The 15,419-nt window shown below is 38.0% G+C and overlaps 1 protein-coding gene across 1 annotated transcript in view; it reads right to left on the reverse strand.

Annotated features, from left to right (window-relative positions):
- Positions 1–3,525: 3,525 nt before the first annotated feature.
- The window catches only part of LOC139712488 (uncharacterized), a 33,391-nt gene continuing 21,497 nt past the window's right edge, over positions 3,526–15,419 (reverse strand). The window contains exons 20-32 of the mRNA XM_071624304.1: positions 15,222–15,404; positions 13,892–14,032; positions 12,943–13,074; positions 11,569–11,742; positions 9,897–9,995; positions 9,329–9,463; positions 8,355–8,518; positions 7,658–7,745; positions 6,842–6,980; positions 6,282–6,442; positions 5,581–5,783; positions 4,982–5,060; positions 3,526–3,615 (exon numbers count right to left, since the gene is read on the reverse strand). Of these exons, the coding sequence (XP_071480405.1) occupies positions 3,565–3,615; positions 4,982–5,060; positions 5,581–5,783; positions 6,282–6,442; positions 6,842–6,980; positions 7,658–7,745; positions 8,355–8,518; positions 9,329–9,463; positions 9,897–9,995; positions 11,569–11,742; positions 12,943–13,074; positions 13,892–14,032; positions 15,222–15,404 (1,749 nt within the window). The 3' untranslated portion in view covers positions 3,526–3,564. The remainder of the gene's footprint in view (positions 3,616–4,981; positions 5,061–5,580; positions 5,784–6,281; positions 6,443–6,841; positions 6,981–7,657; positions 7,746–8,354; positions 8,519–9,328; positions 9,464–9,896; positions 9,996–11,568; positions 11,743–12,942; positions 13,075–13,891; positions 14,033–15,221; positions 15,405–15,419) is intronic.

Consider the following 15,419-nt stretch of genomic DNA (forward strand, 5'->3'; position numbering starts at 1 on the left):
GGGTCCTATATTTGGCTCTTTCTTTTCGGTCTTTCATGGCGAAATACACATGTATACAGCCATAATCACACATAAAACGTACAGTTGTAACATAGAATTCGAATACCTCGATTTTAAGATCTACAGTAGATCGACAGGATAGTTTGGCCCTTTCTTTTCGATCTTTCACGGGGTGATATTGCATATATCCATATGTACATGATACCAAATGCACAGTTGCCCAGAGATACTTTGATTTTTAGATGGTAGAGGGGAGGGGTCCGATATTTGCCCCCCCCCCCCCTCTTTTTCTTATTAGGCTTTCACATTTGATGCCCTCGAGTTTAAGATATTCAATAGAGGGGAGGGGTTCAATATTTGGCCCTTTCTTTTCAGTCTTTCATGGCGTAATATTGTAAATAGCCATACGTACATAATAAACGCACAGTTGCAGGTGGAATTCGAGTACTTCGATTATAAGACCTACAGTACAGAAGAGCACGCGTATTATTGCATTAGCTAAACGTACATATCAAAAGCACGGTGACTGTGTAAACGTGTAGCCGGTGTGTTTTATCTTATTACTTTGTATGTGCTTCTGTGTGCGTGCCGTGTTTATGTAACTATCGTCTGTTTATAGGCTCATTCCGTACTGTAATACATGTACATACACTTGGTAATTAGATTTCCTTGGTAGTTTCAAGCTTTTGTAAATTTTCTTTCATATTCACATGTTCCTACATGCGGGTGAAGAACATTACTACACAAATTCAACAGAAAGTTGACCCTTTTGGCCAAGAAATCGAACATGTTCTCTCTCTGCCACACATCTCTTCCTTCCCCTGTAGAAGTTTGTTGAAACAACTTTTCTAATCAGGGATGATCTCCGCTACAACATACAGGTGTAAAAAAGAACACAAGGACTTTGAATATCATGATTCGTAACTTGCCTTTATTCACAGGCTCTACAACGATTATGTTCACACACATAGTCACAAAGGATAGATTCTATATACTGTGTATACCAGTTAACGCTTCAGAACCTGCAGCGATACCTTTTGAAAGTTAATGGAAAGTCAAAGCTCGCAGAATTGATTCTTCTTACACTGTTTTATCTTAAGAGGTAGAGATTAATCGACTAATTATTTTGCAAAGTGAAAAAGTGACGGTGAATACAGAAATACATATTTTTCATTTGAGTTTTCTTTTTTTTTCTACGTCACACTGACCAACGTAAAAACAAGCGCATTGTCAAATGCAGATCAACGTGAATACAGCCTGCTGAATGATTGTTACCTAAAAGTCTCGTGCAAATCGAGGCACATTAATTCTCTAGAAGCAGCATGAGAGTAATCAATTGAAATAAGAGAGACATAGTGCACAGTATGCAAGCGTATTCATCACTGCTCTAGCATATTAGCAAATGGTGACAAATCAAGGTTTGAATGGAATGGACGGAAAGACAAGAATACATTTGTTCAATAATTTACGCAATAATAAGATTGAATATTTACATTCCGATAGCCTTTATGATGGTATAAATATAAGTAAAACTGTATATCACTTAGAAGATGTATTTATGTAAATACATTTTGTTAATAAGATCAAATGTACAGAGTGTGTGATTCTTCATCAAATAAAAAATGATTAAATGAGTATAAAAAAAATAATAATTTTGTTTTTCATGTACATAATTCAACAGATTTTTGTACAAATGTTTGTGGTGTATAAGGTATGCATGCGTATAATCCAAACAATTTTGCGGAAAATACTTTGTATAAAAGATGATGTAATTACATAATCTTAATTACACTTGGATTTCATTTCTACAAGGTATGTGTATTGTGTACAATGCACAAGACCAATCACATTATACCAGTACTATGCATGAACAGTTTCAGCAATGCTAAATCTTTACACTTGTCATCATCTAGAAAAACAAAACAAATAAACAAACTGAGTTACAGCACACATGATTTGTCGTGTTGAATCCTTAAGAACCGAGAGGCACATGCATCTACTTTGCAGAATAAATCTTCCAAAATGTCGGATTTAAACTTGCGTGATTTGAAGAATATCTTTCTACATGCAGCGCCATGGTTCCAAGCCCTACTTAGTTCCTATTTTGTACAGCTCATATTTATATGCATTGGTCAATTCATTTGATGTCATCAAATCTCGAATCTAATGATTGTGTATATAAAACTTTTGAAACTACTATTTGACATTGTCTCTTTTCAGTGTAATTCATTCACATCATATGTCTCTATTATATACATATATACATATATGCAGGGCTCAACATTAGTAGTGGCCTGGAGGTTCGAGGCCACTAAGAAATGATGTCACGCCACCAAACTTTCAAAAAGCATATCTTTTGGTGGCTCGATTAGGCAACTAAGATTCAAAATGATATTGTCGTTTCCTTTTACTTTACATACATGTACATTTGTATTTGAGGCCACCAAAATTGGAAATTTAAAGAAATTAGCGGCCAGAACAGGCCACCTTGAAAAAAAGGTAGTGTCGATCACTGTACAAATATATGCGTGTGTGTGTGTGTGCGTGTGTGTTGTCATCAATCACACAAACTCTAAACATGACATCAGTTTCTAAAAGAACAAATTTGGCACATGCATTATCTCACTTGGAAAAAGGCTTGCAACAAAACATCTGCTCTCCTTAATGACCTGTGTTCCTAGCTGGAAGCATTATATACACCTGTACATCATATTGCGTATTCCAATGATCAGTTCTGGGTTAAAGTTAATCTATAATGGTAAAAAGCATGGACATGTAAACAAACACAAGAAGAATTTGTAAATAATGCCCGCCCTCCCAAATTATCACAACCATAGAACCAGAGACTCGCTGGAGTGGTTCCTTCCACAGCCTACCGTTCATTTCTTCCACGAAGAGACCTTCATATCATCAGAGAGAAAGATGGACACTGCTCCTGGATGAGGAGTTCTTAGGTCTATAACCTAAAGGTAAACTCCATCCATTCTTGATTCTATTACCAGTAACCACCTCCCCATTTATTTATCCTTGAGTCATACTGGGAATGGTCATAGCCACTTGCAAACTACAATATTATGTCCAAGATTACATGAGATACAACACACACATTAATTCCTTCTTCATTTATTTTAAACAATCTGCAGATAAGCACACACACAAAAAAAAAAATGACATGAAATATTTCTAAATAAAGCCATCTATCTCACATCGCACTGAGAGCAATAATCAATTTACATGCCATGAAAGGGAAAAGACATACTAGGGAGACATTTACCCCCGATTCTCCAGCGACATGTCACATTAAAACCTCTTCATGATAGAGCATTACAAGAAGAGCATCTACCAGGATAGCAAACAGGTGTGTTGGCTACCACTACTTTAGGTGGCAGTCACTGCAGGGCGATGATTCCCCTCTGTAATGCTGCTGGCCACAAGCTGTTTAATCCAAAATGAAAGTAAAACTTTCATGCTCCTCATGGATACATCCCTGCTCTTCAAACAATGAAAACAATATGATTGTCTACCATTTCTTTCTTCTTTTTTTTTTCAATTCACAGAATTCTTCTATGCGTCTTCCTCTTCCACTGTCTCTCCTTGCTTGAGCTTGGCAATGATCTGAGACAAAGAAAAACAAATACAACAAAAGATCATTTAATTTGCCAAACAAGAAAATCCCAACAAGCTTATTACATCTTCCTCAGAGAGAGAATTTGCATCTAAATCTAACAAACTTGATAACTGCAATGCTCACTAATGGCAAAGCTTTAAGATCTTTTGAAAAAAGCAACTCGATTTCCAAACCCCATTAACTTGATGCCATGAAATATTAGTACGTTGTGGTTGCTATTTTAGTGGCGTAGGCTCGGATTGAAATACCGCTATTGAATTGGCAAAATTGACTATTGCAGTCAAATCAGCAAAACAATGATAAACTGAGAAATTTTCTCCTTTCCCCCATGTTATATCTTTCCTTCCACATGGATGGCAGAGACAGAACTACATGAAAGCTTTTAAATACAATGTGTGTTGGGCAAAAGCAATGCATGTCTTAAAGGGGATGGCTAGTAAATGATCAATGGGAATCAGTGGGAATGCTGGAGGATGATTGTTCCAGTCCTTGTGGGATTCATTTGAGAGTACATTGTATCAATTATTGTGTGAAAATTCTTTGCTTCAGAATGGTCTCATATTCAAGTAATGTGCAGTTTAATGTTTCCAGGTTAGCATGCCTGTACAGTGACGGGGCCTTAAACTGCACATTACTTGAATATGAGCCCATTCTTAGGCAAATGATTTTCACACAACAATAGATATATGATGTACTCTTAAATGAATCCCACAAGGATTGGAACAATCATCCCCTAGCATTCCTACTGATTCCCACCGATCAGTTACTAGTCATCCCCTTTAAATTGATTAGTCTAAACCAAGTCTGTAAATCATTGTCTGCTGGGTAGAAGGGCCTAAGGCTTGCACACCTGTACATCACAATGAAAGAGCTTTCAAAACTTGAGTTATAACAAAAAGCAAAATTTGATTTCGAGGTGGACATTTGATGCTAGTGCCCTTCTGCCGTGCAAGTGATGAAATGTCCCTAATATTTGCGTTTTGTTGCAGACACACAGTACATTTGTTGCAGGTACCCCTAAATGTCTAAAAGCAGAACTGGTTGCGTTCAGAGCAGAGATGTCTTTTACTTAATACTTTGCATGCAGGAATTTAAAACAACAACACAAATCAGACTACTGCCACTATGGCTTCATACAGGAAGAAACAAAATCTTCCGCAGGGAAATAATTCAGACATCATCATCTTGTACTTCTTTTCCATGCTACAGTATATAATGTATATTTTTCACCTGTCTATCCTTCTATTCCTTCTCCTCCTCTTCTTATACTCCGTTGAAAGCACTAGGCATGCCCTTCTTACTAGATATTTATATACCGGTACGTAAATGGATGTAAACAAGATGTATCATTACCTCCTTGAGTCGTGCAATTTCTTTGTTGTCTGCATTCTTGGAGGCATCATTTGTGATGAGTTTCACACGAGATGCATATCTGTGGACATGAAACCAACAGATAATGACAAATGGCATTAGATTCTGAGCAACAGAGCAGTAATACAAGAAATAAAGAAATACATTGTATGGCATAAAATTCTTAGTGCTTCAAATTGTCATTTCAAAATTTTACTCTGGGAGAGCTCTTTGTGAAAATTAATGGGGTGCAATTCTTATTTTTTGTAGCAACATTTGAGATTCTAAGAATGTGAAAGCTCTACATTCATATTTTTTTGTTGCAAAGTCTTGATTATGATACCCCTTTTGGTCTCGTATATCAACACTGTTGTTACTCGCCAAATCTTGTGCACTATACATAAAATATTAATAAGTACAACACAAATGGAACAAGCAAAATATTGTAAGTCAATCCAGTCCACGCTCTCCTTTTGAAAGAGTCGAAAGTCACGCGCTGGCAATTTATAAATTCGGCTGACATATGAAGCACTGTGCACCAAGTTCAATAAACCTACGCTGTATTAGTAGGAGTTTAAACTCCATGCAACCAGTGGACTTACGTCAGCGAGATGACCGTTTCTTCTGCATTGTAGTCCGCTGGTGAGATGTTGACAAACATTAGGGTCTTGGCATTGCCGCCCAGCGAGTCCTGCATCAGCATGGTCAGTTTGTTGTTCCTGTAGGGGATGAAGGACTGCTCGCTGGACAGGGCGGAGATCACGTCGCCCAGGGCGCTAAGTGATTTGTTAATGGAGTTGGCTTCCTATTGGTCCAATGCAAGGGGGAAGGGAGGAAACATGTAGGGTTAGAAGATGGATTGACATTTAATACATGTTAACAAGCTTTCCAATTGGGTTTTCCATTTGAGCGTACTGATTTTCCACCTAGACATGAATAACAAGTAATACAATGGGAATACAATAACTTTCCCAAACACATACTTGCACAAACATGAATTATACCCACCAATGTTACCAACCGCAATACGTTGAGTAGTATTCAATGTCCATATCAAAGGCAGTGAAACTCAATCACTACAAAGCATTGAGTGTCACACATGAAGATATGGAATATCTTCACTATTTACAGGACTCGTAAAGTGGAATAAGTGACATCCTTTCCAACATTTCACATATCGGAGTTTATGGCCTTTTTCTTTATTATTTCTAAGCAACACTATGTTCCTCTTTCATCTGTCTTCGTGTTTGTTTATTTATTTGTTTATTGTTTGCTTGTTCAAAAGACCCTGGGAATGCTATACCTTGAGCTGCTCAGCAGTGGCGCCAGTCTTGGCGGCACGCTCGCTGCCCGCAAGATCCACCAGGCTGAGTTTGCCCTTGGTGACGGTCCCAGTGCCCAGGTTGGTGCTCTCGATGATGATTCCAATGATGAGATGGGAACGTGAGCTCTCAGAGTTCATTTCTGGGTGATGGGAAAGGGTAAGGGAGACATCATTTAATTGCCCTTTCATTACTGTAGTACCATGGTACAATAAAGAAATGAAATTTCCATACGCATGAAACTTTTGCGAATTTTGTGAGGAGCCAATATATGTGAAAGCAAAATGCATGTGAAAGCTTTTGACTACACAATGCATTGAATGCCAGTTGACAATTCACATACATTTCATGCCTTGAGTGTTCCTGGTTCCACAGTATTCACCTTCTTATATTCTTCGTTGGGGAACAAAACATGGGTACAAAAGGACCTTTTCAGCCAAGCCTGATGCAAGTGAAATTGCATGTGCATGCTTTCAATAATGTGCACTGGTTATCAAAATTCATTCAATCATGAATAAAATACTGATACTTAATTACTTACTGGTTGATGCCACATGCCGGCTGGCCGAGCCCTGCTCAAAGAGACCCATGAGTTCTTTGGCATTTCCTGCTTGCTGGACGACTGACCCATTTATAAACACCAGTCCCTTGTTGTCTTTCTTGATGTCCAGTCTGGGTGGCTGTGGTCGAAATAAAGGATATGATATTAGATGAACAGACTCTGAAGTTGCATACTTACACGTTCACAGACATTCACTGCAATTACATTTCCATCCAAAATTTTGCCAGGAACATTGTAGACTTTGTGCCTCATGGAATGCAATTTACAATGGTTTGATTTTCTCTGCAAATTCACTTTATCTAAAACTGCCTTTCACATCGTAGTATGGGCAACCATAGTCAGGATTGAGGATGAGTTAATAGGCAAACAAAATCTAATGCTGGGAACACATACAGCCATCTTCACGCAACAAAAATGACACAGGGACATCAAGGGGCTTACACAGGTGTTACACACTTCATAACACTTGTGCATACATATTTGAACAATGATCTACAGGCAACTCCCGTAAAAACCAAAGTCCTTGGGACCTGCAGTTTACTTTCCTTATATAAAAATTTGCTTACAGCTAAACAAACAGAGGATAATTATAAAGATGTATTGGTAACAATTTTGGGACCTGAATGTTTACTTTGTTGTAACGAAGTTTAGTTGTAACCGTGTTCATGATAATGGGAGTGCACTGTATGTAATATGATCTTGCATAATTTGAAAGAGATAGTCACACAATGACCAACATATATCAAAAGAGTACACCAGCAAAACTTGTATGTATGCAAAAGCAATAGTTCTCACCTCTCCCTTGCTCTTGTTAAAGAGGTCGATGAGTTTGTCATTGTACAATTCCAGCATGTACGTGTAGACCCGGAAAGAGAACTTGGACCTGGCAAAAAGGAATTCGATGGGGGAAAAAATGTCAGTATTTGCTCATTCACATCGAAACTTTAATCTTGTAAAAACATCTTACTAAAATGTCTGAATTATTGCTGATTTTCATTTGAACATTCACTTTTTTTGCAACAACAACAAAAAATTGAAGGAATACTGTATACGGCACATATTTCGCGAGTCTAAATTTTCGCCAATCGGGAATCCCCACCGATTTTGCGAGTGGTTAAATTCGTGATCATGGAGTCCTGTACTGAATGGAGAAATGTACACGCGTACGTCACATCCACATCGGGATCAGAGTCAATATTTTCGCGTGTCTTTAATTTCGCGAATAGCACCTGACTCGCGAAATTCGCAAAAATAAAAACTTCCCGAAATATTCGGCATATACAGTAATTGAAAGTGAAATTGATCTCAAAATATTGGGTAACTGAAGAAGTAATGTAAATTGCGGAAATGACTTACATAAGTATTTCTACAATTCTATTAAATCTACTAATTTTGTATTTTGGATCATAACTGTGTATCAACGCCAATGACTTGTTGGTAATGGATATATATAATTGAAAATTTTAAAAAAAGTGACTGATTTTGTTCTTACTTGTTCTCCTCCGTCACTTCAAAGATCCTCTGGAAGGCTCTTGGAGCGATACCAGGGAATCTCTGCTCTTTGTCACCAATCATGGTGAAGGTCTTCCCAGACCCAGTCTGACCATAGGCAAAGATGCAGACGTTGTAGCCATCCACAGCTGACTGGATCAATCGCTGTGAGAAACAAACAAAAAAGTATCAATAATTGCCGCAAACACAGTCCACATTGACATGTGTTAATAGTGTGACTGAATTTGAAATATATTCTCGAAATTTGATTCAAGATTTCATTACATGATTGATGTAAATATTTTGCATATCTTTCGTGGTAGGAAGCAAAGGAAGACAAAATAATAACATCTGAAATTATTTTGAATTGATGTAGAGTATTTTCATAGAATACCAAAATACAGGCATGGTAATGAACTTGTCTTGAGTATGTGTTATTTTGTCAGCTTTCAAAAAATCACTTTGTTGATAAGTTATTTTACGCCAAGTTTTATTCTGATACCTATTGTTCTCTTTTGCGCTACTGCAATACATAATTGGGCAAACATAGGAGTCTTCTCCCTTTTTTTTGGATTTGAAACTATTCACAAAGGAGCCATTCTCAAACGTGCAATATTGCATCTCATTATTAAAAATGTTAAGTATAATCAACAAGTTAGAAATAATGAACTTTTCTCCTAAAAAAACGGAAAACAGATATTCCTCATTCTAGTTCTCAATTGTGACTTTAACCATTTATGTTATTGTCTCACATAGCTAGTCCAAATTTGCAAAAATATACTTTAGATTTTCTCCTAAGGACACGTCAAGAACTTAAAAGAACAAATTGAGCAATGATGAAGAAAAAAACAATTGTAGTTGCCTTTATGATTTCAAGGACACAAACAGATAGTAGGCCTGTTAGTCAACATACAGTCTCTGATGTCGACTATCGGCAATGGATGCAAGTCAAAGGAAAGTGGCTCAAAAACTCACATCTGTATCCTCAAAGACATCTTCCTGTGAACTCTCTGGCATGAAGATGTGATCAAACTGGAACTCTTTGGTGCCGCGCCCACCTGCAACCTCAATACTGTATTCATCCGGTGCTTTGAGGATTGAGTAATTGCCCTAGATGAATAAAAGCAAAAGATGATACATGTATAAAAAAAAAAAATAAATGAATTAAAAAATCATAACATCCCATGTGCAGACTATCAGGTAATAAACTGACTTTACATTTGCCTATCATGATTACGAATATTATTTGATTATGTAGGTGGCATTAACACATGTCCTGCAGCATCCAACACAAATGTGGGTGTGTGGGATTAAAATGATTCCTTGTTTTTTCATTCACTAATGATAGACGTTATCATCAAAACACAATTTACACAATTGTTTCCCTTGTGGGGTGTTTTCCAGCATATTTGCATGAAAAGAATGAAGCTTGAAATTGAAAGATGTTGTCTTTCTTTTATCAGATTGTTTCCTCAAGCCATTTCTTAGCTCTAAATTTTCCGAGCTTAAAGAATTCCCATAAAGATGTATGCACTGAACTCACCCTCTCCTTCTCTGATCCACTGAGAGGCCTGGCTCTGCAATACACACGGATCTTTCCTTTCATGTCCTCCACCATGTTGTAGTATTTCTTCCTCAAAACCTGCAAACAAGTACATACACCAAATTATATTGACATGACATTGCAATAATGCATCATGCAGAAATACACTCAGCAGCTATGCCCTCTCTAAATAGCATGACCATCTCTAAATGTCCATTCATCTCATATACTTTCACTCAAAGCTTCAAAACAAATTCTAATGGTTTCAGGGACACAGAAATAAAGACAAGCAGATAAATTTATGTATGAAAATAAGAAAATATTCAACTTTGAAGGAAAAATAAAAATGCTCATTCCCCATTTTTGATAAGGGGTTGACATGCATTTTTCAAGAAGAGCAGATTATTTCAACAAAATAATGAGAATGCCTCACAGCATAATTGCAAACTGATACAAAACCAAAGATAATAGTCTTCAATGGGGTCTAGACAGTCAGGGCATGTATTGGGAATCTCACAGAATGATTCATCCTAAAGGTCTTGCACGGTATGCCAAAGTAATTTGAGAACAATTCTGCTTGGATTTTCACTGGCAGCTATTGTGCAGCATATTCCAAACAAAATCCCTCTGCTATGATGTGGGATCATTTGTCATGCGTTTAAACAAAAATGTGACCCGCTACAACAAAATGATCCTAAAGTCGGGCGAGGTCAATTACTTGAAAATTGCATGGCATAATTTCCTAATCTTTCTGCTTTCAATTGATATATAACACATCTTATAAAAATAATCGGCTGCGGAAATATCGATGTTTAAAAGAGAGCATGTCGAGCCGTCTGGGAAATAACTGTTTCGAGAAAAGCACACTAAAAGTCTTCCTTTCGAAGCAATCGTGATCAAGGGACACGCAAGTCTGTTTTCACCTCCGGACAATAGAAGGCAAACCCTAGCAACTCCCGAAATGCTCATTCAAGCACAGCGTCGGCGGTCTCCTCACCGACCAATCAGTGACCAGGATGCCAGGAGAAGCGGCTGGGCATAGCGCACCCCGCCTGCACGCACCAGTCGACTGGGCAGTGTGTGAGCTTCACGCTTCGGATAGCGGCAAGCAGCAAACTGACCAATGAGATCACTCTGGTCGTTGTTAGGGGCAGAGCCTATCTGTGGTGCTCAATCCAAATTTTGGAACCAGTTTCTGCTTTGTTGAAACGCCAAAAAACATGGCCCAAATAAACGCTATATTTTGGTCTTTCCTTTCACCATTTTGCTTCAAAATTTCGACAGATGATAGAAGATATGTCAGACTACAATAATATTTCAAAATCAGAAAATCGTAAGTTTTGACCAATTTTGATGCTCTGACTTCAAACTCGATTTTCACGGCTTCGACCGTGCACGACTTTAGGACCCTTTTGTTGTAGCGGGTCACAAATGTTCTCCCCATAGGAAAACATTACACATGGTCCATCATCACATTGTCATACCTGCACTACGCTGACTGGTATTTACACACTCATATAAGGTTCTAGGCATGTTGATAACAAAGATTTATTTTTTTTATTTTTTTTATACTAATTTTGATTGGCTGACAGGTGGGCTTGATCTGCAGAAATATCATGCAGCCTCCATCACCTAGGCAACCATTCCCATAGCAACCCCTTCAGTCACCCACCCTCTCACTGTTGTAGTTCTCCACAGCTGACTTCAGCTCCTTCTGTAGCTCCTTGTGCTCCTTCTCCAGGGTGGTCACCTTCTCCTTCAGCTCCAGAGCCTCCTGGGCAGCCACGCCCAGTGATGCGATCTGGGCCGTCAGCTTGGCAACCTCCTCCTTCTGAGCATCTCGATCCTTGGGGGTAAAGAGGGGAAAAATAGATAAGATGAGAGAAAATGAAAGGCCAGGATGCAAGTCTTTTGAAAATCAGGATTCTCTGTCTTTTGTTTGGTAAAGAGTTAAGTATGACTACAAAATAACAGCAATACTGTAAAAGTGGAAATTTTCGCGGTGTTGAAATTTTCGCGCATTTTGTGTAATCAGAAACTAGCGCGAAAATAAAAGCACGCGAATATTTTTGCTTGCCACATGTTCCTGTGCGTAATGTCTTGATTCCGCGGAATTAAAAACACGCGAAACTCTTCTTACCCGGCCAAGAGCGAAAAATTAGTCGCGCGAAAATATCCACTTTTACAGTAAATGAAGAGTTTGATTGCAATATGGGCTAAGTGCCACTTTCAGACATATTAACCTGTTGAGGATGGGTTGATTTTGCTACAACACGCACTATAGACACCTGCCCGAGTATACCCGAGACTAATCTTCAGCAAGTTAAAGAAGTCCATCATTAGATAGGGCAATATAAAATCTTTCCAGCGATACCTCAATTGTAACATAACAAGGAATATTCTTGAAGTGATGATTAAAAACATACCATATTTTCTGGTTAGTTTCTTTGTTTTTAGGCAGCTTTAATTGTAATCTTAACCAGCATGGAGTTTAACTTGTTTTGCAATCAAACTCTTGAAATAATTCCACATTGCACTGGGTTAAGATTGAATGGCCATGTCATTGCCCCCAATATACAAAGGAATAAAGCCATTCACAGCAAAGTTGCTGCATACATGTACATACTGTAGTGTCATGAGCTTGAAATACATATTTATGTTGAAGTCTCATATATCATTGTCACTCTATTAAATTTCAGTGTAGTTTTCTTGCCAGCAGGGACATATTTTGTCATATGCAGGCAGACTCCTGACACACATAACATCAATTCAAATCTAAATTTTCAACACAGGTACATAGCATACAGTTCTATCGAGGTGATGTTTTTATACCAAAAGGACAAATTTTGCATCAAAGTATAGAGCATAATCAATCAGCAGGATATACTCCTCTAAGAATGCCAGACTGTCATATGTTAAGTATTCTATATCTATGCAATGGAATGAATGCAAGCACAGGGGTGTTAACTTAGGAGCCATGCGTTTCCATCTATGTCTGTTATCTTTTCCATGGTATATAGAAATGACTCTGCAATGATCAACGTACCTTTGTGGTGGTTTTGAGTTGTGCTTCCAGCTCCGTGGCTTTCTTCGCCTCCCTCTCGTGTTTCTTCGTCTCCATCTCCAGTTTCTTCTCTAGGTCCTTGATCTGCTTCTCAATCTTTTTAGAAGCTTGTTTCTATGGGAACCAAGACATTGCATATTCAAGTTGATTCACACGTTGAGAGATTGTTTACACACTTGAGTAAAATCAAGAATAGTTGCACTCAGATTCCGCAAATATTTTTAGAGAATCTGCATTTTTAATTTCACTTTCCTTTCTTTAGTTACATCTCCAATGTCTCATAAAGTTCCTAAACCTGTTATCAATCATCCTTTGATGCTTATCATTATGTTATTTCCCACAATTAGAATGATGTACATTCAAGTCTTACTGATTAAATCCAACAATAATTGAGTATTTCCAACTATAACTGAGCATAATGTCCAGATATAACAGGGTATTTCCACGTGCACCTGGAAACAACAGAGTGAGATGTACATTTGTAGTAAAGAATATTCAAGTAAATCTAACAGTACATGAGCTTGCAGAAATAATCAAATGGGACAGCACAATTTCAGTGAGCATGCAAATTACCTCACAATTAACATGGAAACACAGTTCTTTAATACTGCAAAGATTTAGTGGCAAGGGCCAATTTTTACTAAAAGTGTGAGCAAAGTCAGCAGGGGCAACTAATTATGAAAATGGCTGATTAACCTCTGTCCGTAATTACTGATTGGATATAATTTAGTTATGATGTTACAGGGTTTGTATCAAAGAGCTGGCAAAATAGAAGATGGTCTAAAATAAATGAATCAATAAAATACATACACATGCACATAACACATTTGTACATATCAATGATCACACTGGGTGGGGAATACTTTTAGGGCTATTCCGATATGTTATTCTGTTTTCATTCTCAGACTGAAAGTTTTGGGAGCAAACTCACATCTCCAGCTCCCGCTGCCTTGGCCTCCTTCATGTCTTTCTCAAGCTGTTTGTACTTGGCCACCTCTTCCTGTAGCTGCTTCTTGAGGTTTGTGTTCTGTTCCTGCAGCAGCTGAAGCTTCTTCTCCGTCTTGGCGTCCGTCTGGTGGGATACCACAAGCAGAAACATGGAACTTACTGTATACGCTATATATTTCGCGGGGGTTTTATTTTCACGAATTTCGCAAGTCGGGAGCTATTCGCGAAATTAACAACACGCGAAAATATTACCTTCCAAAATGAATCCCTTGCCTTGATGATACGAACATTTCAGTACTAGTATACCATGTCATGGCTTACCGAACAGACCAACATATACTGGCTAAGCTTGTTTACGTACATATAACACGTCCACGTCTATATGAATACTGTAGAGAGCCAATCCATTATCGCAAGGGGACCACTCGTCAGAAATCTAGCGCGATGGACTTAACCACTTCAAAAATTTTGAATTCTAACTTATAGTTCACAGAGTTTGGTAAGTTTTTTTTCATGCAGTGTATAACTAGTATCATTCTTATTTGCTAGTAAGTTGAAAATTCACACTTTCTTTGCCACTTCATATTTTCTCTGGTCCCCCAATCGCGAATTTAACCACTCGCGAAAATGTGTGACAGCGGCAATTCGCGGCAATCAGCGGCAAAATTATAGCGTATACAGTACATGGTAACCCCCCAAAGTGTATGAACATGTTGGCAGTGGAGGCTACAGATTTCCTTTGAAAAATGCTTTTGGATTGCATATTGCTTAATTGTTTACTGAGTGAAAGTCTATTGATCCATACATATTTAAAAAAAATATGGTATGATAAGCAGAACGAAAAAAAAAAAATATAAAAACAAAAAATAAAGTTTGTCGATCAAATGTCCTTTAGCACACTTTGAAGACAGAAGTATGCTTGACATGTTTTCTGCACATACAATCAATGGTAGATTAAAGATACTGCATACAGGTAAAAGTCATCTTTACAATACACCTATTACACACTCTGATGACATTGGAAAATGCTGATACTTTCCACTCATGAGGTGTATCAATGCAGCCCATTGATCATACAGAGAGGTCCATTCCACATAGCACTTGTTTGACTCATTCTATATTGTATGTTTACACCTGTACATATATTGTAGTTTAGTACACCATGTTTTATCTGCATGTGTTGGCATATTCTATCACAAAATATGATGCTGTGTGAAGCTGTAGTTATCCACTTTTGAATTCATGTATTTCCTTCATCCAAAATCCTGACAATTTATGATCCCTGCATTCTACACCAAATCAAATTGGTTTACCTTTGCTCCTCCGCCAGCTTTTGCACCAACTGCCCCGGCAGCTGCCATTTCTTTCAGCTTCTTCTCCAGCGTTGTTATCCGCTGCTTGTTCTCGTTCAGTCGATCATTGTATTTCTTCTCCGTGGCCGCTATCATGTCTTTCTCATGCTTGTCTTTCTCTGCCATTTTCTTCTTCAGTGTTGCCTGAAAGAGAAAAAG

The sequence above is a fragment of the Diadema antillarum genome, unplaced genomic scaffold (assembly GCF_040938485.1).
Source record: "Diadema antillarum isolate AM-2024a unplaced genomic scaffold, OU_Dant_1.0 seq00001811_RagTag, whole genome shotgun sequence".
NCBI lineage: Eukaryota > Metazoa > Echinodermata > Echinoidea > Diadematoida > Diadematidae > Diadema > Diadema antillarum.